Source organism: Phaenicophaeus curvirostris, chromosome 1, assembly GCF_032191515.1.
Source record: "Phaenicophaeus curvirostris isolate KB17595 chromosome 1, BPBGC_Pcur_1.0, whole genome shotgun sequence".
Classification (NCBI taxonomy): Eukaryota; Metazoa; Chordata; class Aves; order Cuculiformes; family Cuculidae; genus Phaenicophaeus; species Phaenicophaeus curvirostris.
In genome coordinates, this window is record NC_091392.1 from 89,464,400 (window position 1) to 89,486,902 (window position 22,503).

Consider the following 22,503-nt stretch of genomic DNA (forward strand, 5'->3'; position numbering starts at 1 on the left):
ACCCGCGCCTCCCCTTCGCCGGGGTCGCCGCCGCCCCCCACTCGCCGCGGGCCCCGAGGTAACGGGGCGGGGGCGGCGACCGCCCAGCCCCCTCCTCGCCGGGGCTCAAGGCCGGGCGGGATGGGGCTCGGAGCAGCCTAGGCCGGGGGGTGTCCCTGCCCCTGGCAGCGGGGCGTGGAGCCGTATGGGCTTTGAGGTCCCTTCCAACCCAACCCAGCCTACGAGGCTCTGGCCGGGGAGGGATGTTTTATAAGGGCGTGGAGTGAGAGGATGAAAGGGGAATGGCGATGAATTGGAAGGGGGAAGATTTAGGCTAGATGTTAGGAAGAGATTCTTCACGCTGAGGGGGGAGAGATCCTGGCACAGGTTGCCCAGGGAAGCTGTGGCTGCCCCATCCCTGGAGGTGTTCAAGGCCAGGCTGAATGGGGCCTTGGGCAGCCTGGGCTGGTAGGAGGTGTCCCTGCCCATGGCAGGGGAGTTGGAACTGGATGATCTTGAAGGTCCCTTCCAACCCAAACCATTCTACAATTCGATGATCTTATCATAGAATCACTACTTTGGAAAAGACCTCTTAGGTCATCGAGTCCAACCATTCCTATCTAATTTAGGATGGCCCTGCTCCTGCAGGTGGTTGGACTAGATGGCCTGTAAAGGTCCTTTCACCCCCAAAGCATTTTGTAATTGTAACTATGCAGGCGCCAACTAGACAAGCACACTGAACCACAGTGATTCTAGAGTGGGGGGGTTTCCAGCCTTCAGTGCAGAGGCAGTATTGTGAATCTGCATGCCTGCTAATTGGTTTTCTCTTTAGAAAGAACTCCCTTTTCCAAATGGACCAGTCAGGCTGAATGAGGCTTTGAGCAACCTGATCCAGCAGGAGGTGTCCCTGCCCATGGCAAGGGGGGTGGAATTGGATGATCTTAAAGGTCCCTTCCAACCCAAAACATTCTATGAAACAGTTTTCTCATGTCTGCAGTAGGGCAGCAGCAACAGCCGTTTGGTTTGCCAGCAGACTGGAAGCCGGCACTGCAGCTGCGTGAATGGTGCTGAATGTGGCAGCATTAAACTCTGGTTCAAAATGTAAAAACAGACAGCTGGTTGCAATGCTTTTTTTTTTATTTATTTTTTAATCATTTCCAGGCAAGGTTTTACTCTGATAACTCAGAACGCTGGATCAAGGTGAGGTAACTTGAACAGTAGAATTGTAGAATCATGGAATTGTTTGGTTGGAAATGATCTTTGGTATTCAGACCAACCGTACCTGTCCACTACTAAACCATATCCCTGAACCCCTCATCTACACGTCTTTTAAATATCTTCTGGGATGGTGACTCAACCACTTCCCAGGACAGCCCGTTTCACTGCTTCACCACTCCTTCAGTGAAGACATTTTTCCTAATTCTAGTCTAAAATTCCCCTGGTACAATTTGAGTCCATTTCCTCTTGCATATCACTTGTTACTTGGGAGAAGAGACTAACACCCACCTCACTACAACCTCCTTTCAGGCAGTTGTAGACAGCGATAAGGTCTCCCCTCAGCCTGCTCCAGACTAGACAGCCCCAGTTCCCTCAGTCATTCCTCATAAGACTTGTTCTCCAGTCCCTTCACCAGCTTTGTTGCCTTTCTCTGAACACGCTCCAGCATCTCAGTGTCTTTCTTGTACCAAGGGGCCCAAAACTGAATACAATATTCAAGGTACAGCCTCACCAGCAACAAGTACAGGCGCATGATCACTTCCCTATTCCTGCTGGCCACACTGTTTCTGATACAAGCCAGGATACTGCTGGCCTTGGCCACCTGGGCTCACTGGTGGTTCGTGTTCAGCTGGCTGTTAATCAGCACACAGAGGTCCTTTTCTGCCAGATAGTAACTCACTCAAGAGTAACGCACCATGTTGCAATGCATCAAACTCAGGGGTGACACAAAACTTGTTATTGAGCAGTACTGCAGGTTGTTATGTGCGGGCAGGTGATTGAAGAGATTTACCACAAAGCACTTTCTCCATCTGCAGCCACCTGAGATCAAGGGCAATGAATTCTAGGGCGAACTTCCCTTTGTATTACTTTCTTAGGTATCCCCATGCTCCCACCTTCTGCCTGCTGCCTCGTGCAAAGGGAAGAAGCTCTGCAGAGATGTTTTACATGTGAAAACACACTGACATGTTAGCACCATTTACACTTTGGAGAGATGAATATGGGACAGCAATTCACTCAGACTGTTTATGCAGTGGCCAGCCTGGTTATGACAAAATACTGATACCAGCTTTCGTAGTTGGTAGTTGCTGGAGGCTAACTTGGCAAAGTCTCCATTCATCCCCTAAGGACTGGATGTTTGCATTCTCCCAACGTGTTCTCCAATCACTGTGATTGGCACTAATTGTCAAATGAATGCTTATTACTTAAGCATTTCTAAGTCTGATTTCTCCATCCAATCAAGAGCAGTCAGAGAAACGTGTTTCAAAAGTAATCTATATCTTCTAACAGCCATACTATCTTGTGTTGCATTCCCACTGATGTTTGCTCTCTCTGGAGGAGAAACCTGGATATAGGAAGTTTGAAAATTAATATCCAACAGTCCTTAGAGGTGTTTCCCTTTCTTTAATTTAAAGAGAGTGGAGCAAGCCTCTGAGCATGCTGTCTCTGAAGCTTTTTCCTTTCAAAAGTCAAGGTATCGACTGGGGCCTTATGATCCCATGATGAGTTTGGAAACTGTGGAACAGCTGCAAGATCATGATGAGGCCTATGAGGAAGGTGAGCTGAAATACCGTTTGCTTTAGTCTGCCCAACATTAACTCTTCTTGGTCCAGTATTGTGGTTCTGGTCTGAACAGGCTTTTATAAAGCTTGAGAGTCAAAGAAACAATTTATTGTTAAATGTCTTTTGTCTAATGAAGGAAGGCATAATAGCAGTCAGTTCTAGGAGTTCTAGGTAGATGTTAATCAACATACCTAAGAGAAGGATAAACTGTCTCTTGGAGATTTCGGGTCAAGATGAGGATGAATCATGCCCTTTGATATACACTGTATGGTCAAATACAAGTTGGTGGGCTATAGGAAACCAGCTGAAAATACCTGACATGCTTTTGATAGCAGCCCAGATGTGAAACGGAGTTGCTTTGTGTAACTTTTGCCTCTACAAATAGTTGTGCGGTTTTGCTTTAATTCCCATACAAAATTTTCCTCACTAATTACCTAGCTAAATATTCCCTTTGTAATACCTGCAGCCACAAGGGCTTACTGAAATTTGAGAATAAAAGTGAGGTATAAAACCCAAAAAACAGAGAGCAAAATTATCTCCCATCAATGCTAGAAGTACATCTGCAGTGTAAAAAGCTGCTAGGAGACAAAGTTTTAAAAATGGTGTTAACCATTTTTTTGAGACTCAAAAGGAGCCTTACGGAATGGAATGAAGATATATCTCAAGAGCATCTGCTTCAATACAAGAAGTTATCTTTTTCACTTGTAATCATCAAGGGTTCAGCTATTACAATAATATTGGAATACGCCTATCTGCTTACAGGGCACTGTCTGAATGCATTATACAGCAGAGCAGCTCAGAAGGAGCTGTCTTTGCAGTTGGTGGAAAAGTTGCTTGCTTTCCTCATGTTTCATTATTATTTTTGTTTGCCCTTCTCTGCTAGGGTTTTCCCTTTTATAGCTACTGATCTCTCAGGATTGTTCCTAGCTCAGCTGAAAGCCTTTTATCTGGAATCTCTTATTAGAATACATAACAGTATTAAGTACACATCATGCACTTGGCAAAGAAAGGTATCAATAAGAGAAGTACCAGAACTCTTTTACTCCACTTATGAGGAGCTCGCATTTCCCAGTCAAAAAGGTAACCCTTCCCCAAGTGATAAGCTGTTTTTCTCTTTTTTTTCTCTAGTCAGATATATGTCCTTGTTCCTGAGCTGGCCTGAGAGATTATAAAAGAGAATGAAAGTGATCTGAAAGACGATAAACATTATATTTATGTTTTCTTAAAAAAAACCCACCCCTTTTTAAGGAAGTTTTAAAAAGGCTTTTTTTTTCTTTAGAAATACCAGGACTCAATGGGAGCATCTCCCTTTTGTGTTAGAATTAGAGATTTGGAGCAGCTGATTCCTCCTGTCAGCTGTGTACCTTTACAAGGGATGACTTGCACTGCAGTGGTTACTAATATCCCTGTTCTTTGCCTATCCTCACCACACAGATGGTTCATGATGGCTCAGCTTCTTATGGGGCTGTTCCTGATGCCTTGCAGTTTACAGCCCTGCATTCTGCTTCAGAAACAGCTTGTCCACCCATGCAGTGAGGCCAGGTGGTTTGCTGAGGCAGCAGCCACGTTGGCTGTCCTTGCTTTTGAGTAGGAACTCTGAGAAAAGGAATTTTTGCATTTTTTCCACACAAGAGTGGAGGTGCAAACAAGAGCACAGAAGGACATTATCCCCAGTTGTTCATTAGGCATTTGAGCTCACTGAGGAGTAACAAATCATCATGAGTGCATTCCTGGAGCTGCAGTCTTAATTCTGAGTAGAGGTAGTCCCTGTTGAAGCTTGGCACCTGACAGATTTGTTATCTAGACTTACTAATTGTTCCTGCAGCTGCGGTACTTGGCAAAGGTTAACCTGTACACATGAAGCAAATTTATCCAAACAGTAGTTCTTTTTGTATTTAGCATCTTGACAACCTCATGTGTACATGGAAAATAGCTAAGTGTTTGCAAGGGCAGTGGTAAAAACATATGAAAGCTATCTGAGTTATGAATCACCTCATATGAATTCTGTCTCCCTGATAAAAGCTATTATAGTCACACAAGTGATCTAGAAGTCCATGGAATTCTGTAGGAAAAATGGGGTGGAAAGGAATTCATTGGTGACAGGGAACAAGTTGCCACCTTTTCTTCCTGTTCTTTTGTAGATCAAGAAGATGAGAACAGAACTGTTAGCCTTATTCCACTTTCTGTTGCAGATCAGCTTTCAGTCATTTCAGACAGCCTTCTCAGCATATGATGTAACTTTCCCAGAGAGAGAGTCTTGCTAGTTTATACTTACCCATGTATTTTTAAGCAAGTGAAGTCATTAGTCTCTTTCCTCATGATAGCCCAAGAGCTGCTCAGTAACTGGATGAAATCCAAACTGCAACTGGAGCTGACGAGCAATGAAGAGGAAGCTGACTCTGTCCTCCTGGAAGAGCCTTCTGCAGCCTCTCCGAAGTATGAGCAGTTTGATGGTGAGAGCACAACAAAACATTTCCTAGCTTCCTTTCCACGGGCGTGTTGGGGAAGGGAGACAGGCCTCATGGTTTGTCAGACTGAGAGGTAAAAGTTCCTTTGAGGTCAGGGTAGCAGGATCAGGAGAAACAAGATAAGAGGTGATGATTTTTCTCCTCCAGGTCATACAGCAGCTTGCTGTAGGGCTGCAGAAATGTGCCTCATAAACATTCAAAGTCTCCCTTTGTAAAAGAGAATTTTTCTGTCTTTTGTGTATGGGTATTTGTGAGGCCTGTCAAATTTATACAGCCATCTGAGGTGCTCAGAGGCAAGGCAGTAAAAAATGGATGAAATTTTGTTACTTCTCTACTGTGTTCAATGGGAGACTGATTAAGACTCTGGGGATAAATGGAGTGCAGTCAGTGTGTCTGCTTTCATCAGAAATGCATTCACAGTCTATGAAAGCGATCCCATTAATTACGTTAGCCTTTGTGATCTGAGACAGAGAGATTTATTCATTTCAGACTAGCCTGAGATAATCTGAATTCCTCATTTCAAGATTTGTGCAGCTATCTGGAACGTGACCTGGAAAGTTCTTCTGCCCAAGTATACCTAAAGCATCTTCTGCAGAGTGAAGTTCTGAACTGTGGGATAATGGAAGGCCTTAGACTTGAAGACATCAAAGAAAAAAAAAAACTTGCAGATCCACGAATAATCATGGAGCTCAGACACAAGCAGGTGAGAAAGCAAGGCAGCACAGTTAAAAGGAATAAGATGGAGGATTATAGGATTAGAGTAAATGCTCAGTGATACTTCTGCAGTATTCTCTCCCAGCCTGGAATAGTCTCTGACTTGGAGGCAAATACCCGAGGATACTCTTCCACAGTTTAGCTGAAGCACTGCTGCGTTCCTGCATGTATGTTGGCCATTCAGAGTAGATTGCACAGACAGCTTTCACTATTTGTGTTCATTTTCTGCCTTTCTGAAGACAGACAGGAGAAGCTGTCATGGCAGTCAGTTCTGAGTTTGCTCCTATCAAGTAATACTGGTTTAACCTCAGTCTCTTGAATAGAGTTTTTGGCTGGTCTGAAAGCAGAACCAGTCCAGTCAGTGCTAGTTGTGAAAGGTGGACTGTGACCCAACCTGTCAGTGTACAATGAACCTCAGATTCTCCAGACTTTGGTGCTAGCTTTGACTTTTGCTGATTTCCTCCTTCCCAGGTGAAAGAAAACCGAATGAGGCGTCAGAAGGCATTAGAGCTTCAGAAGCAAGAAAAGCTGAAGAAATCAGTTCTGTTTAAGGCAAAGCTCCAAGTACAGGAGGAAGACAGGAGGAAGGCTCTGATGGAGGAGGAGGAGATCCAGAGGATAATGGTGAAGCTGCGAAAGGAAATGGCTGATAAGAGGCGCACCATGGCAGAAGCATGGAGAACGTAAGAATGAGGGGTGGGGCATGGAAAGAACCATATGAAGAATGTTTCTCTTATCAGCTGCTTTTGCTAAATGTAAGAGGAGTTGTGGTCCTAGAGGAAACATCTGCTATTCCTTTGTCTCTGAACTCTCCCAAACTCTTTTATTCCTTTGTTACCAACTTCAATGTCAGAGTTTACCATTAGTGGGAAGATTGGCTAAAGATACTGTTAGCTTCTCCTCAGCCAGCACCAGTATGTACGCTGATTCACAGAGCAGGACTGTGGCTGCACCACTGTGTATTCTATCTATCAACTCTGTGGCCACATCCAGCCTTGTTATCATCAAATGCAGCATGAAAGCCAGTACACACACGTACACACACACACACACACACACACACACGGTATAGAATGAATTGCTAGCCTGCCTAGAATAATCTGTGTTGAAAGTCTAGCACTTATGATACTTCCTCTGCTATGAGAGAATAGAGTGTTCTAGGCTAAGAATTCTGCAGAGATGTAATTTTTGCTTCTGCTGAGCTTGGACTGTGACAGAAATGCAACTTGTAGGAATGCCACTACTTAGGTAGTGCTGAGATCCTAAATCTTCTTGTGCAACTGCTTGACTGAAATTTTACTATTTTCTTCTGCCTGCTATATTTTGGAAATGCTCCAGATTGTTTAATTTCTGGGGTCCCAAACCATGATAGAGTCTGTCTTCTAAGAAGCCTAAGTTAAATAATGAGCAATTTTCTAAGCTGTAGAAGGGACTCCCTCAGGATGGGCCAAAAAGAGGGTGAAATCTGTGCTACAAGACTTTCCTTATTGTATTAAATCTGTATGTTTGTTCACTTTCCAGGGAGGCGAAGAGACAAGAAAAAAGTCAGAAGCTGTCAATGCAGGAGGTACCTATTACTGTGTCATCGCCCCTGGTCCTGAAGACAGAAGAGCAAGAAGAGGAGAAACAGAGAAAGGCTCAGGAGCTGCTGCGCAGGATTAACATCAATAAGCAGAGAGTAAGCATCATCCTTCTTTATCTGGGGCTCTGAGCTACCTGTCCTCAGCTACCATTTGCAAAACTGAAGTAAAACTCCTTGTTATCAGAATGTTTTACTTCTTCCAAGCCCTCCTCTTGATGCCAAGAAGGCAGAATAGCAGGGCAAAAAGTATTTTGTAAGACTAGGAGCAAGACATTCTGAGCCTCCATCCCCCATGCCTGTGCCTCAAGTGTACTCAGTGAGAAGTTTCACTTAGAATTGTGGAAAAGATGTGGCTCTCGAGACAGTTGCAAACACAAAGGCTCTGCAATTGTGAGATAGGCAAATGTACAGAGGAGGCAGAGGAGCAAGATTTGTTTTCCCTTGAGGAGGGAAGTAAAAGGGGTGGAGTGGCACAAAAGGGCCTGAGAAGCCCTTACTGTGCGTATGGGAAGACATTTTCAAGACTGCCTTGCAGACCCTAGTGCAGGAACAGGGAGAGGAAAGAGGAGAGGGAAGTGCTGAGGCCTGGGATGAATTTTGAGCTGGGTCACCAAGAGCTGAAGTGTGCCAGCACATCCACAGTAACAGGTTCCTCAGGGATCCTCTCCCACAGGATGCGGTAGGATACTCTGTGATATTGCAACAGCTCTTTTGAGGCAAGTGTGCAGACTTTGATAATTCCTGGTAGAAACCTATTTCTTTTACCCTCATTATTCTGATATGGCCGGGTCTGGGTTAAAGACCCAGTGATATCAAGCACTTGCAATTAAAGAGGAATTTATTTGTACTGAATAATTTCCTATGGGCAGTCTTGACAAAGGCAATAAATTTCCCTGAGCACAGGTATGAATACCATCTATCACATAATGTTTTTAATTGCTAGAGCAGTCATCATCAATAGCATCTACTTATCTAAATCTAGATATTTTTTTTAATAGAAGAATCCTATAGCTTTTGTGGTGATTCTCCCCATGGCTCACTTACCTGCTCGTCTGCTGGATTTGAGCTTGGCTGCTGTTTAGCACTATACAACATGTCTCCAGCACAGTCTAAGCTATGAAGATAAGCCTGAATAAAACCATAGAATAATTGAGGGCTGGCGTAGTGTGAGAAGCCACAGCTTAGCTGAGCTAAGCAATAGTGACACTTTGATTATTTTCCTAAAGCAGAAAGAAACAGCTAATGTATTGACATTTTGTCCTTTCTGCAAGTCTCCATTTGGAGATTTCAGTGAATTCAAAACAAGGCATTATGACAAAAGGGGAACAGCTGAGTCCTGTGAGTTGACCCCCTTGGAAGGTCAAAATGAACGTCGTCTGCACTAACAGGGCGAGAATTATAGGGTAGATTAGATAGCAAATTGCTGTTCTGTACAATGTAAATCACTCTCAGAGGCAGCAAGTCTAATTACACATTAGGGGAAAGGTTTGGTTTCCTACTACTGGAACAAGGGTGAGCTTAGGTCATGTCATAAATTCACGCCAGTGTCTTGATTTTTGTCTAACTTAAAAAAAAAAACTGTCAGTGGAGATATTTGTGAACTGTTCTCCACAGAATTGTTCTGACCTGTAGCATCTTAGACATTTTCTAGATTTTGAAACGTCTTTCCTGTCTCTAGAAATTCTGTGTTCCTCACCCATTTTATTCCTTTACACTCATTGAACTGAGTGTGTTTCACTCAAAAACTTAGAGCCCCATGATGTTATCTTTCTAGTCCCTTTCTGCTTTTTGTAGAAGACCTGCACATGCTCTGCATTCTTTGTTTTAACCTCAAGGCAATTGTTGAAAGGGGGGACTCCAAAATGAATCTCAGAAAGGGAAGTCAGATAAGGGGAAGGGTGGAGAGGATCAGCATTTGTGTGACAGGCTGTATATTGTTCATTGGTTTTCTGAAACCCTCCCATGCAGTACATGCAACAACATTTCTCTGCTTGGCTGAAAGTTGTTCTGGAGCACAGAATTAAAATGGGAAAAGCCAAAGCCTTTGCTGACTGGAAATGCCAACTGAAGGCCCTGCGAGCCTGGAGAAACTATACTTGGGCCCAGAAAGTGGTGCAGGAGACACAGCAATTGGAAGTTCATCTCCAAGATCAAAACAGGTAGTGACCCTACACCATGGAATTCCTTCTACTGCAGCAGTACTTGGGCAGTGTAGTGATCAGGGACTGTAAAAGGGGCTTCCCAGTTAGCCAGCAGGAGGAAAACAATAGCTTTTTGAAAAAAAATGGCTACATTGCTTGTAGTCTGTGAGAGGCATTGTGGCACAGATGAGAAGGAGGACAGAGATAAACTAGAGCTTCAGCACTTCCCAGCAAGCCTGCACCTCACTCTTTCTCTAGGTTTCTTTCCTGGAAATCTCACCCTGGTTTGCTCTGTACCCTAGAGAATACGAGGTGTCATATTTATTGATGTTTAATATAGTTATTTCCCATTTCAGTAGTAGTATAGCAGAGATCATTTTTGCCATTACCTTTCATTAAGGAGGCTGTTGGATGAATTCCCTATTAGCCAGAGAAAACTTTGTTGTTGCAGGTGTCTGGCAGGCAGGCTCTGTGGTGAGCCATTGCTGTTCCCCCTTATGCGGCTGGCAAGGGAACAGGATGCTTCCTTTGCACCTATCCTGCAGCCCAAGGATGACACAGGAAATTGAAAAATGTGAACTAGGGAAACTTCCATCAAAATAATGGGCATTTTTTTCTGCCTTCCCAGTCCTTGGAGAAACTCTGTACAGCTTTGGGAGGTCTTCAGAGTTCAGTGACAAAAAGACTCTGGAAGTTAGAGGGCCTCATGCCATGACCTGGACTGCTGTACCTGCTGCAGCTGTTTCAGGCAGACCTGGGGAGAAGCCTCACTCCTGTCATAACACAAGTGCTTTCTCATTCAGGAAGAAACAACTGTCTGCAGAGCATAACCAGCGACGTATTTTGCATCGTTGCTTTCTGGCCTGGCAGTGCTGGAGCCAAGCAGAGAAAGAAAAGCGAGAGCTGCAGATCGAGAGGGAGAGGATGAAGAGAAAAATGGCACGGCTGCTGGAGGCAGTGTCACAGGGGAAGGGTAGTCTGGACAGGCCACTGGAGGTTAACAAGCTTGGGACAGCAGAAGTAAACCATCATCAAGATAGGCAGCAAGACAAGGTAAATCCTTCCCATGTAGTTTTGTCTATTGGCATCTCGGGACTCTTACAAAGTACTTCTTTGTGCAATCCGAAATAAAGAGCACATTATCCCAGAGGAGGGCTCATTTCCCAGGATGACCCCCAAATATCTGCCTTCAGCTGCCCAGGAGACAGGCTAAAAATCAGAGGCAAATGTGGAGGACAGTGGGTAAGTTTTAAAAATAATCTCTAATGCTTCCAGAGAACAACCCTTCACGTACTGTGTGTTGCAATGAGCGTCCCACCCCCAGGTCACTTTTGCTGAGAGATTAATTACGTCTTTGATGCCTGCTTAAACTTGAGAAGAATAATACTTGACTGCATGACAAGAGATTTTTGTCATGTCAGTGCAGCTCTCTGGCTTTTAAGCATGGGGGGAAAAAGTTGTCACTGGCAGTTTCAGGATAATGCACATCACGATGAGGTAGGAGAGGAGAACTGGAGGTCGCTTCTTTGAATTGTCATTTGTCAGGTCAGAGCCTGCCCTTCCTTTCTGTCTTTAAAATCTGAATCACAGCAGTATCCTGATCCCAGCATGAGACCTCACACACACATATAACAGGTCAAGCTTTTCATTCACTTAAATGTGAGCAAAAGTTGATTTCCTATGGTCCTTGTATCATCCTAGTAGGCCTGTATTTTTCTTCCGATGCACCGCTAAAATTCGTACTGGAAGGATGGGACTGAATTTGGGGTCTGACCTAGGAATCAGAAAGCAGACTTCACATCTGATGCCTTTTCAGAGAAAGACCATGTATCAGAAAAGGTGCAGCCTCATTCCCCACTGCGCACCAGTTCCATCAAAGCTGGAGAAGAGGCATGAGGAAGCAGCATCCTGTAGGCTGTCTTCCATCTGAAAAATGACTGTCCAGTAGATCAGCTGTGTAGATCACTTCATCATCTCTTTTACCCTTTATTCTCTGAGTGCTGAGTGCGCACAATGCAGACCAAAAGGGAGTGTGCTAATACCTGAGAGATGGGCTAAGTCCTGAGCTGTGCTCCCTAACAAAATAGTCAGGATCTATTTCTGCCAGAGCTCTTGCCCAATAAGGATTTCTTCCTCCCAGTGAAATGGCACGCAGTTCCTTAACAGTTCTTTCCCACAGCTTCCCATTTTGTGCATAACAGGCTTCCTCTGCTCTGGCTAGGAACTGGATGCAGACTGCATAGCTGAGACTACTTCTCAGGCATCTCATAGTTTTGCATTAAAGAAACGCTTATTATGCAGGAAGGGCAGAAGAGTGCTTGGTTTTAATCAATGCCAGATTTTCCTCATTTCTTTTTTTTTCTCTCTCCTAGCAAACTGAAACTTGGCTCATACAGAAAGAACCTGATCAGACCAAAGACCACTCTCATTGGGATGCTGCTCATACATCTCATTCCAACAGAAAACCCAAATTTGCTTGGGAGGTTACTCCAAAATCTGCAGCGCCGAATACCCAGGGCCAGGCTGCGTACAGCAATCAAACAACCACTCTCCCTCAGCAGTTTCAGGCACCTGGTCCAAAGACAGTTCCTGCTTACGGTAGTCGTTTTGAACACCGTCATGCCTTCCAGCAACGTCTGATTGCGGAGCAGAGGCAGCAGCTTCAGAAACAGCAAAAGCTGATCCTCGAACTGCAGGAAAACCAGAGACTGAACAGAGCTAAAGAAGAGGCAGCACAAGCCATAGGTGTAACTCAGCCACTTAACAACTCCGCCTCACAAGCCAGGGAGGAAAACCAATCCATATGCAAGATTACAACTCATGTGAGGTATATGCCTGTGATAAAGCAGGCTTGATTAGTCAGCATGTCTCATTCCTACACAAGCTGAGCCAGAATTTGCCAGGCACACTTCAGTAATGCTAGTACCATCTATTATTCCTCTCAACGTGACTTAGCCTCAAGAGCAGTATTGGGGCTGACTACAGTTCTCCATTTTCTCCCTTTCTGCTGTGGCTCAACACCATGCAATTCATACAGGATCCACTTAGAAACAGCAACACTAGAATGTTACACATAATACCAGAAAGGAAGTTGTGGAGAGGAGGTTGCTGGCCTCTTTTCCCAAGTGACAGGGGACAGGACAGGAGGGAATGGCCTCAAGCTCCACCAGGGGAAGTTTAGGCTGGACATTAGGAAAAAATTTTTCACGGAAAGGGTCATTGGGCACTGGAACAGGCTGCCCAGGGAGGTGGTTGAGTCACCTTCCCTGGAGGTGTTTAAGGGACAGGTGCTGAGGGGCATGGTTTAGTGATTGATAGGAATGGTTGGACTCAGTGATCTGGTGGGTCTTTTCCAACTGGTGATTCTATGATTCTATAGCAGCTGGGATTTATTTAGTTAAGAAAAAAAAGAGAGCATCATCTTCAGTATTTCAGAACATGCAGCAGCCCTGTGTGCTCAGCTCCTTTGCAAGGATGCAGCAAAAGGTGTGTCAGGTATTCAGAATGAAAAACGCAGCACAATGGAGAACAGAAACCACAAGGCCCATTTCTCAAGCACAGGTGGTAGGTGCAAGTCATCATTTGACCACGTTCATTGATGAATTTCTTTACTCTTTCCTTTCATAGTCTGCCTGTTTCTCATGGGCCAGAAAACACAAGGGCAGTGAAGCAAGTCAAGAGGCCCTCCAGCAAGCTGACTTCAGCTCATCCCATACTGAAAGGTATCGTCCTAGATAGCAAAGACCATTCCAGACCACTTTTCTCAATGGCTTCTCTGGAAGCGTCTCTCTTCACCTCAGTCTTGCTGGTTGATGACAGTATGCAAGTAAAGCCCACCACTCTCTTTCCCAGCCGGACGTGCACTGTGAGAGTGTGAGCTGCTTTCATGCCCAGGTTAGGCATCTGTAAAACCTGGGACACCTGCAAGCCCCTGAAGTTCACGCTTAGTACACAGTGTTAGTGGTTACACCTAACACTTGTGATTGTTTCTGGTGTGACAAGACTCAAAGAGAGAAGCTCTACATGACACTGACAGCCATAAGAGGCAGCAGAAAGCAAGTCCCTTTGTGCTAGCATTGCCAGGTCAACAGGCAGCTGGCAGTAGAGTGAAGTGGTCATCTTTGTTCCCCAAATTTCTACCATTACCCTATAGCTCATTTCCACTAAGCCTTATGTCCTCTATTTCTGTAGCTATGGAGGAGAGAGCAACTCAGCGGGCAGAACAGAGGAGGAAACTAGAAGAAGCCAGACGACAAAGAGAGAAGGAGAAGCTGGTAAGGAAAGTGGAAAACTAAATCTCTTTCACATCATTCCAGTTACAAAAAATGCTGTTTTAACACCAGAGTCAGGAACCAAGAAAAAGCCCTTTATCCAAAACAGGAGTTTCATAGCTTTATAGAGAAAGCAGATGTCTGGCACACATCAAAAGAAGTAGTTATTGCTGTATTTATATACAGTGATGGCACTAGCCCTGTTATATCACAGGCAGACACTACAGGTTGATGCAGTTGCAATTCTAGAAGCAGCTTTCTTTACCACCCCCCACCAACACTTCTTTTCCGCCTACCTCATGACCGTAACTGGTCCTTGTCAAGGATTGGAAGGATGGAAGTCCACGCAGAGATCCACTTGATTGGATGTAGCAGTGGTGGGTTTCCCCTCCCCTCCCTTTCTTGTCTGGTCACATGCAGCATCGCTAGGTAAAAATCCTGCATCTTTCTAGCAAATCTCTGCTGAAGAGAGAAGATACTGACAGTGTTTGCATAGCTAATACACAAACTCTGTGCTACACATCCAACAGCAGAGCTGCTTTAGCTTCAGGGCATTAAGCTGTTACTGGAAACACTGATAGTAAGTTGCAATAGGATTTGAAAGCTCAGAAATGGAGTCCTAAAACAACCAACGTTTCTTCCTTCTCCACACAAGAGAGATGCACTCACATACACAGGAAGCTGAAACAAGCCTCAGAGAACATTTTAACCATAGAGTGGACAGACAAGCATCAGCTTAGTTTTCCTCAATCATAGTTGCCACAATTGTAGAGATCAGGAAGCACACTCATAGTAATCATGCATTATGGTTGCTGTGGGTTTCAGGCCTTTGATGCATATCAAGAGCTTTGTGAAATAAAAGTGTAATGAGATTTGCAAGTGGAGTAGATAAACATTCAGAGGAGGATATTGTGCCAAGTATGGTCAGTACTGGAGTAAAACAACAACTTTGGTATTTAGTGTTTGGGGAAAGAAATATTTGAGTACCTGTAATGCTGCTTTGCTTGTAAAGGTAAGACTTCAGAACTGAGTTCAGCAATCAGGTTAACAATAAGTAACTTGGTGTATGGTTTAAATTTATTAGGGGGGGAGTGGGCAAATACTATAGCCTCGTGCAAAGAAATATATAGGTAGTAGAAAGATACATATAGAGGTCATAGAAAGAACAGTCTCTCCCTCATCTCCCTTCCACTTTTCGTTGTCCAGCACAGATCATGTCAAGTATGTAAAAACATCTGCTTTCTTCTGAGATTGCAGGTGCTGGTCAATACAAGAGGAATACTGGAAAAGCTTAGATGTCTGTGTTCTCTGAAAACATCATATGTGCCAAATTATATTTTACCTTCCTCCATTTTCTCCATTTCAAGGCTCAGCTGAAGGCTGAAGAGGAAGCACGACAGAAGAAGGAGGCTGAGGAAAAGGAAGCTCAGCAGGAAAAACGACGGGAGGAAAGAAGGCAGCAGAAGCTGGTGACCAAACACCTCACCTGTTTCCTCACACTTTAACAGGGATAGGGACGAAAAGCCATTACCCACTAGCATTCAGGCAACAGCTGGAGTAATGTGCACTGAAGATCTTCATTAGCAGAGGAGAATTCCACAGCACGACACCCACTGTAAAGACTCACCACCTTCCCCGACCTTCACCATGTTAGGGGAAAGGCTGTGGACCGAATGCACTATGAAGTATGTCCTGTCTCTCTCATCAGCAGGACTAGAGGTCCCTGCTGGTAGATGTTCAATGCTGAGCTGCAGCCACATAAGCCCCCACAGCAGCAGCACGTTCAAACTACTTTCAGGCTGCTCCTACTTGTACCCACCTCCAGCATACACAATGAAACTAGTCACAAACACGTCATTTAAAAGCAAACAAGCCTGATGGGTATATCAAGGGCAAATTTCCACCTGAAAAATGGAAGCAACCTCTCCTTGGAGCTGGCCTAGGAATAGCCCCATTTCATTATTCTTACTTGGAAATGAGCTGTCCTAATAACACACTTGAAATCCTACAGGAATTTGACCTACAGATACTGTTCTACTTGGATTGAGTGCCTTAGGATGTTTGACCTTCATTCCTGAGTCTCAGTCAAAAGTAATATTTTACAGTTATATAATACCCGCATCCCTCCCCTACTGCTTAGGCTAGATTAAATGGTGGGGTCCATGTGTAAACTCAGAATCATTTTTGGACATGCTTTCAATCTAGTTTTATAAGCCTAGAACGCTGACCTCCTCAAGTTCACCAAAGCACCCCTCCTCACATTGAGGAACACCCATCAAAAGGGGTTTCCTGCTACATCAGCACTGCTGGTAACTACAGTAACACCAAACTGCAGTGCTGACGGAAGGCCCCATGCTGATACCTGGCCCAAGGAAGTGTCCAGTAATACCATCAACTTCCATAAGAATTTTCAAGACAGTTTGCTTTCTACCACAGGTTCTAGCACATGGCATCATGTCAGGTCTGCACTGCTAAAGATGATGCAGATCCCTATACTTCCTGTCAGCTGAAGACCTCCAGCTCCAATATAACAATCTGTTGTTATTACGTAACACCCTCTTCATCCAGAGTGAATTAAAACTTCTACTCTTTGTATTGTAGAAAGAGCTGGAGAAGCAGAGGAGACTGGAGAAGAACCAGCAGCTTCAGAAAAAGGCCAGAGATCACTATGAGAAGGTCCTGCTCAGAAAGCTGGGAATGGTGCCATGGAAGAGGCTGAGGGAGCAAGCCAAGGAAAACCTGTTGGTAAATGCTGAGGATAAAGGAAAGGACTGGTGCTATGGGAGGAAGGGAAAAAGAATGAATGCAGCATTTAGCAGAAGCCTTAATAGGCTCTTAAACCAGGTAGAGAGGGAAAAAGGAAAAATGCTCCCTGTCCTATATTAGTTCTTTAAATCACAATATCACGAAAGGTCATTAAAACTGCACAAGGGTGGCATCCTTATTTATAGCTGATAAAACAGGAATCACAGAGAAAGGAACAAATTTCAGTCTTAATGAGAAGTCACATTTTGTTAGCCTTCACTTGTCTGCAGTAGTAACTGCCACATGATTTGATGCCAATAAAATATGTATGATACAGCCAAAAAAAACCCAAGCTGAAGTTATATGACATGAGTTTGTCAGTTCTCTTGCTCCACAGCAAATCAGGAAGAATGCCAAGCCTCTGTAGTTACAGCAATTAACCCCAGCCCATTGCTAGGGCTTTCCATCTCTCTCGAGCTGCTGCAGGTGCAGTGTTGGTCACTGCTGGAGGCAGGACACGGCAGGTACTAATCCAGCAATCTGTTCTAGCCTGGCCATATCTTCAGCACAGAATAGCAAGTGGTAGCTTCTGAGACCTTGACACATAAATATTGTTAACAAAATATTTCTGTACGTGACTGAATTGACATGCCTTATCACAAGTGGACTAATAATGCTGAGCCGTATCCTGAAGATTTAGACAGAGGCCAGGGTTAAATTGGCAAGCTTCCGTTTAAGTGACTGGAACTGCAGCTATTTACAGTGCTCAACCAAATGCACGGAGGCCTCCAACTGTGAAAAAGCAGAGGGGTAGCAGCTGCTCAATAAGGCCACCCTACTGGTCAGTGTTATGTTCAGGGATGGAGTTAACTGTTACAGGCTGTGCCTGTGCTCCATTCAGACCAGGTCAAACTGAGTATCTAATTCAAAGGATGTTTTCTAGAAGTGATTCAGCAGTAGTCTGAGAGAGAGAGACTGGTCTTATTCCTTATGCTCACACCTCTTTGTGGGAACCTATCTTTTAGGATATTCCAGCTGCCAGACATCTGCGTTTGGGGGGCCCCAAAAAGAAGAGGTAATTCTCTAGTGTATACAGTTTTCTGTAGCCATCTCTGCTGTCTTTACTCAGGTGGCACAAAGGCACCATTGCTTGGGCTTGCAGAGGAAATGCCTAGTGATGTGGCTCCAGTACACCCAGGACAGCCTCATGGAGAAGGAGTCTCAGGCTGAGGACTTCTATTCCCGTACATTGCTGAGACGGGGCTTCAGGAACTGGCTAAAGGTTGGTCTGCACCACAGCAGAGAAACGAGCTAGCTGCTGCCATGCTGTCCCCTCACCACAGTCCCACTTCACACACCTTTGGCCCAACCTTTGCTGAGTTACATTGTCCCCACTCCAGTAACTTCATTCCCTTCTTCAGAAACCTTCCTTTAGCTCTCCATTCCCCATCATTCTCCTCCACTCAGGATGCTCTTCTGTGTAATGCTCCCCACCTCCACCTTTGCACTCTCTCACCCTGCTCTCTGCTCATTTTCCTCCACTCCTGTCCCCATTACCCTTCACTGCCACAGTCTCAGCACTGCTCTGTTTCTGCTTATGGGATTGGGAGAAAGAAGCCATTCTCACCTCTTCTTCTTTCCTCCTTCCTTAGTACATGGATTATCTCTCCGCTCTGGAGGAGAGAGTGAGAACCCTTCATGCCACCTGCCTCATGAGGAAGTACATCAGGGCATGGTTTGATCTGGTGATGGAGGAAAAGAGGATGTTATTGGAAAAGCTGAAGGTTGCTAGTGAACACAGTAAAAAGTGAGTTCATTGCCTTGCCAGCAGTTCTTTACTTGGGTTTAATATACCCTATAGATTATTTTAGGGACTACTCAATTATTTGCTTCCCAAGAACTTGTGAAAAAGGTTCTTCACTGCTGCTGTTTTTCTTCTGTAATACACACAGAAAATATCAGCAGAGGTTTGTGGTAAGAATTTTCCATGCAGCCTGGAAAAGGAAATTTAGCGGTACCCTTCACAGGACTTTTAAATCTGCTGAAAGAGAATGCAGTGAAAGTGGCTAAGTGGTTGAAACTTTCTAAGCTGATTAGCAGATCTGGCCATGCAGCTTCTGCTAAAAGCTGCCTTAGGAAAACCTTTAAGTACGATTATAGCAACACAAGTGATTGTGCAGGAATTACACTGTATTGTTTTGTCCACAGCAGATGATTTAGTTCACAAATCCAAAGCTGATCAACTAGAAACCCTACTTAAGGAATCTTTCAGTTTATGCCATTGTCAGTCTGACTTTGGCAGTGAGAACTATAGCACATGGTTCTGCCATTTATAATTGGAGCCCAATGCACCCAGATCACACATTGCCCCATAACTGCATTAGCTGTGCATTTTAACAGGAGAAAAAAACTACTGGCAAAGTCCAGGAGAAAAGAGAAGCCTGTTCATCTTCCTCACCATAAAATCATGCAGTCATAAATAGGCTGTGCTTGTGCATAGTCCAAACAGGATCTGCAGCACCTTGGAGAAAAGGAATTAAATTTACCTCTTGTGTAGTAGAGTGAACCTTTTCTAGCTTGCTGTGTCAGTAAAGATCAAAACAGTGCATGGTTTAACCCAATAAGCCAGCAAACTGGGGGAACCAGGGAAAAGTCAGACCCAGGAAGAGACTAGATTTATTCTGCATATGACCTCACTTTAGGAACATAATCACCATTGCTCCTCTTTACCTCTTCCCCCACTGACTGACAAAAGGCAGTTCAGACTTTGACACAGCAAACTATTCTTTAGAAAGGACTGTTGCTCCCTTTTGCCTGTATGGGAACCCAGGGCAAGGCGCCTTTGGTGGGATGATTAAAATTAGGTAAGAACTGGAGTCCAGCTGCCTGCTTTCCCAGTTGCTTGGGCTGGACAAAACAAGCCTGCATTTTTCCTGCAGAAACTGTTTTCAGAGACCCTGTTCATTCTTGAAGAAACATCTTTCATCTTGAGAGTGCTAAACAAACACCAGCTAATTAATTCTGTCAAATGAAGGAGCAAAATTATTGGGGGTGAGAAACAGGGAAGACCAATGTGTTATTTTTCCCTGGGATGACAGATATATTAATGGAGTGGTCTGTGTGCAGAGATGTTTAACATGTCAGAGCCCTGATTGGCAGCAGAAAGGACAAATCCCATAGGTAATTTAGGGGAGGCATCTTTTGATTACCTGTTATGCTATGCACATATCTGCACGTCTTCACTTTGGGTTTTGTGTCCCTCATTTCTTTAAGGAGACTCCTGCTGAATGCATTCAAAGCGTGGAGGCAGTACCCACTACTCATGAAAAAGGAAAGAGAAAGAGAGGAAAGAAGAAACAAGCTACGTAGGAGAGTAGCTGAAATTCTCCCCAACTTCCAGACATAACAGAAGAGAGTCAAAGGAGACTAGGAAAGGGGACATAAAGACTCCTCCTTTTCTGTGCCATCTTCCTACTGACTGAAACAAATCCAAGGGGAAGTCTTGTCCAGCGCAAAGGGTCTTACAGTCAAAGCAAGCTCCCTGGGGCCACTGCTCTTGTGCACTAAGCATATATGGAAACTGATGGTTTCGCTTTGTCCTTTAGGGGGTTATTCCCCACAAGGACCTTCTTGTTTGAAGTCCCTGTAGGGGTGTCCTGGCTAGTGGCAGGGAGGCCTAGGTAACCAAAAGCCTAGCCCAGGGTGTGCTTCAGGCCAAGACCCATTTTTGCATGTAGAGCTGCAGCACTGGCACAAATCCTCCTCCAGTACAGGAAGCACTGAACTGCACCTATTTTTCCTTAAGCAGTAATTGCTGCTTTTCTATAGTGTGACACAGCTTGATCAGAGAGCAAACAGCTGTGTCCACTGACCCCTGCTAACCACTACTGCAAACTTGGCCAACCAGAGAACAATTTCTAGTTAACTATGCCAAGAAAGTTAGGATGGGAGGAGAGGAGAGAAGAGCTGTTTATGCAAGTCATATTAGCTAACAGTCCAGATCGCAGCATCACATGGACAAGCTGAAACCTGTACCTTTATTTTTATTTTTTTGGCCTAGTTTGCAGCACTGGCCAGCTCATGAGCACAAGTGCTTTGATTGCAGTGGCAATCAAAGTGATTCCAAGTTTAGAAGCCCCTATCTTCTTGTCATTCAAACATTTTCCAAGCTGGTTAACTGTAATACTTAAGGGTGTATTGTGCAAGTCAGTCTGAGTCTTTTTCACTTGATCCAGTGCATCAAAAGAAACTCAAAAATCCAAGAAAAAGGCAGATTATATTTTTACATATAGTAAGCTGACATAATTAAAATGAAAGTTTCTTATTGCTATTTAACTTCAACCTGCAGCATAGTGCAGATAGGGTAACACTGCTAAGGTACAGTATGCCTTCTCTTAGCAACAGCATAAGGCAGAAATCTGGCATTGCTTCCCCCTCACAAGAAGATAGACAAAGTTCTCTCCAAAAGCATTTGGCAGTACAGGGAACAACTGGGTAATGCCAGGAAGGTGATGGTTTACTACTACCTGTTGTATTGGATAATTTTTAAATCTTGTATATGCATTGAGAGTTTACAATAAACTCAAATCTGAAATGAGCACAACTAAGTTACCAGTGTGAATGCATTAGAAGCTAACTGAGCCGTGCCAGCCTGAAGTCCAGGGTCAGAGACCTAGGCCAGCACTAAGCTGATGGAAGTATTGGAGAGGTCAAGGTGCGTAGGTGCAGCAACAGACTCCGGAGCTTTAGCATCATGCAGAGAGCTCACAGGGATGTGGTCAGAGAACCTCCCTGCCCACACAAGCGAGGCTGTTGAGCAGACTCTTGGTATAGATCTGAAGACAACTGTCACTCTCAGGTTACCTCCCAACAGCCATCGTGTACAACACGTGACCATTTACCATCTCCGAAAGGCTAATTACAGACCTGACCACCAGCAGGTCAGATGAGCGCGTTATCCAAGCGCAGAGAGCTGAAGGTGCCTACGTGGAGCGTGGGCGAGTACAGACCATCTGGCTGCATTGAAGGCAGATTGTGAGAGGAAGCGACAAGCTGAGAGAGGGCTGAGTAAACTCGTCTTGCAGAGAAGAATGGGCACTGCAGAAGGGTGGCATCTTTTGCAGAGAACTGAGCCAAAAAGGCAGGGAGGAGCAGATTCAGAGGCTGAGCTACCAAACTAATGCCCAAGTGCAGCCAGCAGCCACACTTGGTGCTAACAGCAGGAAGCTGTGGCAGTACAGCAGCAGCAATCTGCTTTCTCTTCATAGTCTCCCATGAAGGTACCTAACAAGTTCCTGGAACATCTTTGAACAAGCCCTTACATTCCCTTATTACTGTTGACCTTTTCCAGGGCTTGGCAATGACCACAACAGGGGAATACTCCATTTGGATTCATGGCATAAAGATGACGGTGAACCAGAAGATGGAAGGCAGGGACACATTGTTTCTCGGATAAAGAGAAGGTAGCATTACAGTCAGCCAGGGATAGGATACGCTGCAGCTGTAAGGGGAGTAGCAAGAATATGAAGCAGTAGAGTGGATAAGCCCACATGCAGCTTTGTCTTGACCATAGCAACAGACTGAGCAGGGGTTGAGTCTGCATCTCTCACAGCTAAAGGGTGCCCCAAACCACTGACTACTCAGGGGTGCATCCAGTTTTCTGAACTGCAGGTTCTTCACCCAGCAATGCACATACTTGCACATGTCCTTGAGGCCTACAGCTCCCACTCATCTCAGTGTCCACTCACCATCCATGAAAATAATGCTGCTTATGTGGAGCATAACTCCCCTCAAAGAATGTGAAGTACAGTCAACTTTTGAAACTG

General features: G+C 44.6%; 1 protein-coding gene across 1 annotated transcript; it reads left to right on the plus strand.

Moving 5' to 3' along the window:
* The first annotated feature begins 14 nt into the window (after positions 1-14).
* On the plus strand, positions 15-20,927 carry CCDC191 (coiled-coil domain containing 191). The gene is made up of 16 exons (XM_069867533.1): positions 15-58; positions 2,664-2,751; positions 5,082-5,210; positions 5,750-5,928; positions 6,411-6,622; positions 7,461-7,617; positions 9,490-9,680; positions 10,466-10,715; positions 12,035-12,489; positions 13,290-13,384; positions 13,854-13,936; positions 15,301-15,402; positions 16,535-16,678; positions 17,808-17,960; positions 18,331-18,485; positions 19,952-20,927. Exons 2-16 carry the CDS (start codon positions 2,694-2,696, stop codon positions 20,082-20,084), a joined length of 2,496 nt encoding a protein of 831 aa, XP_069723634.1. The 5' UTR covers positions 15-58; positions 2,664-2,693; the 3' UTR covers positions 20,085-20,927.
* The last annotated feature ends 1,576 nt before the right edge of the window (positions 20,928-22,503 follow it).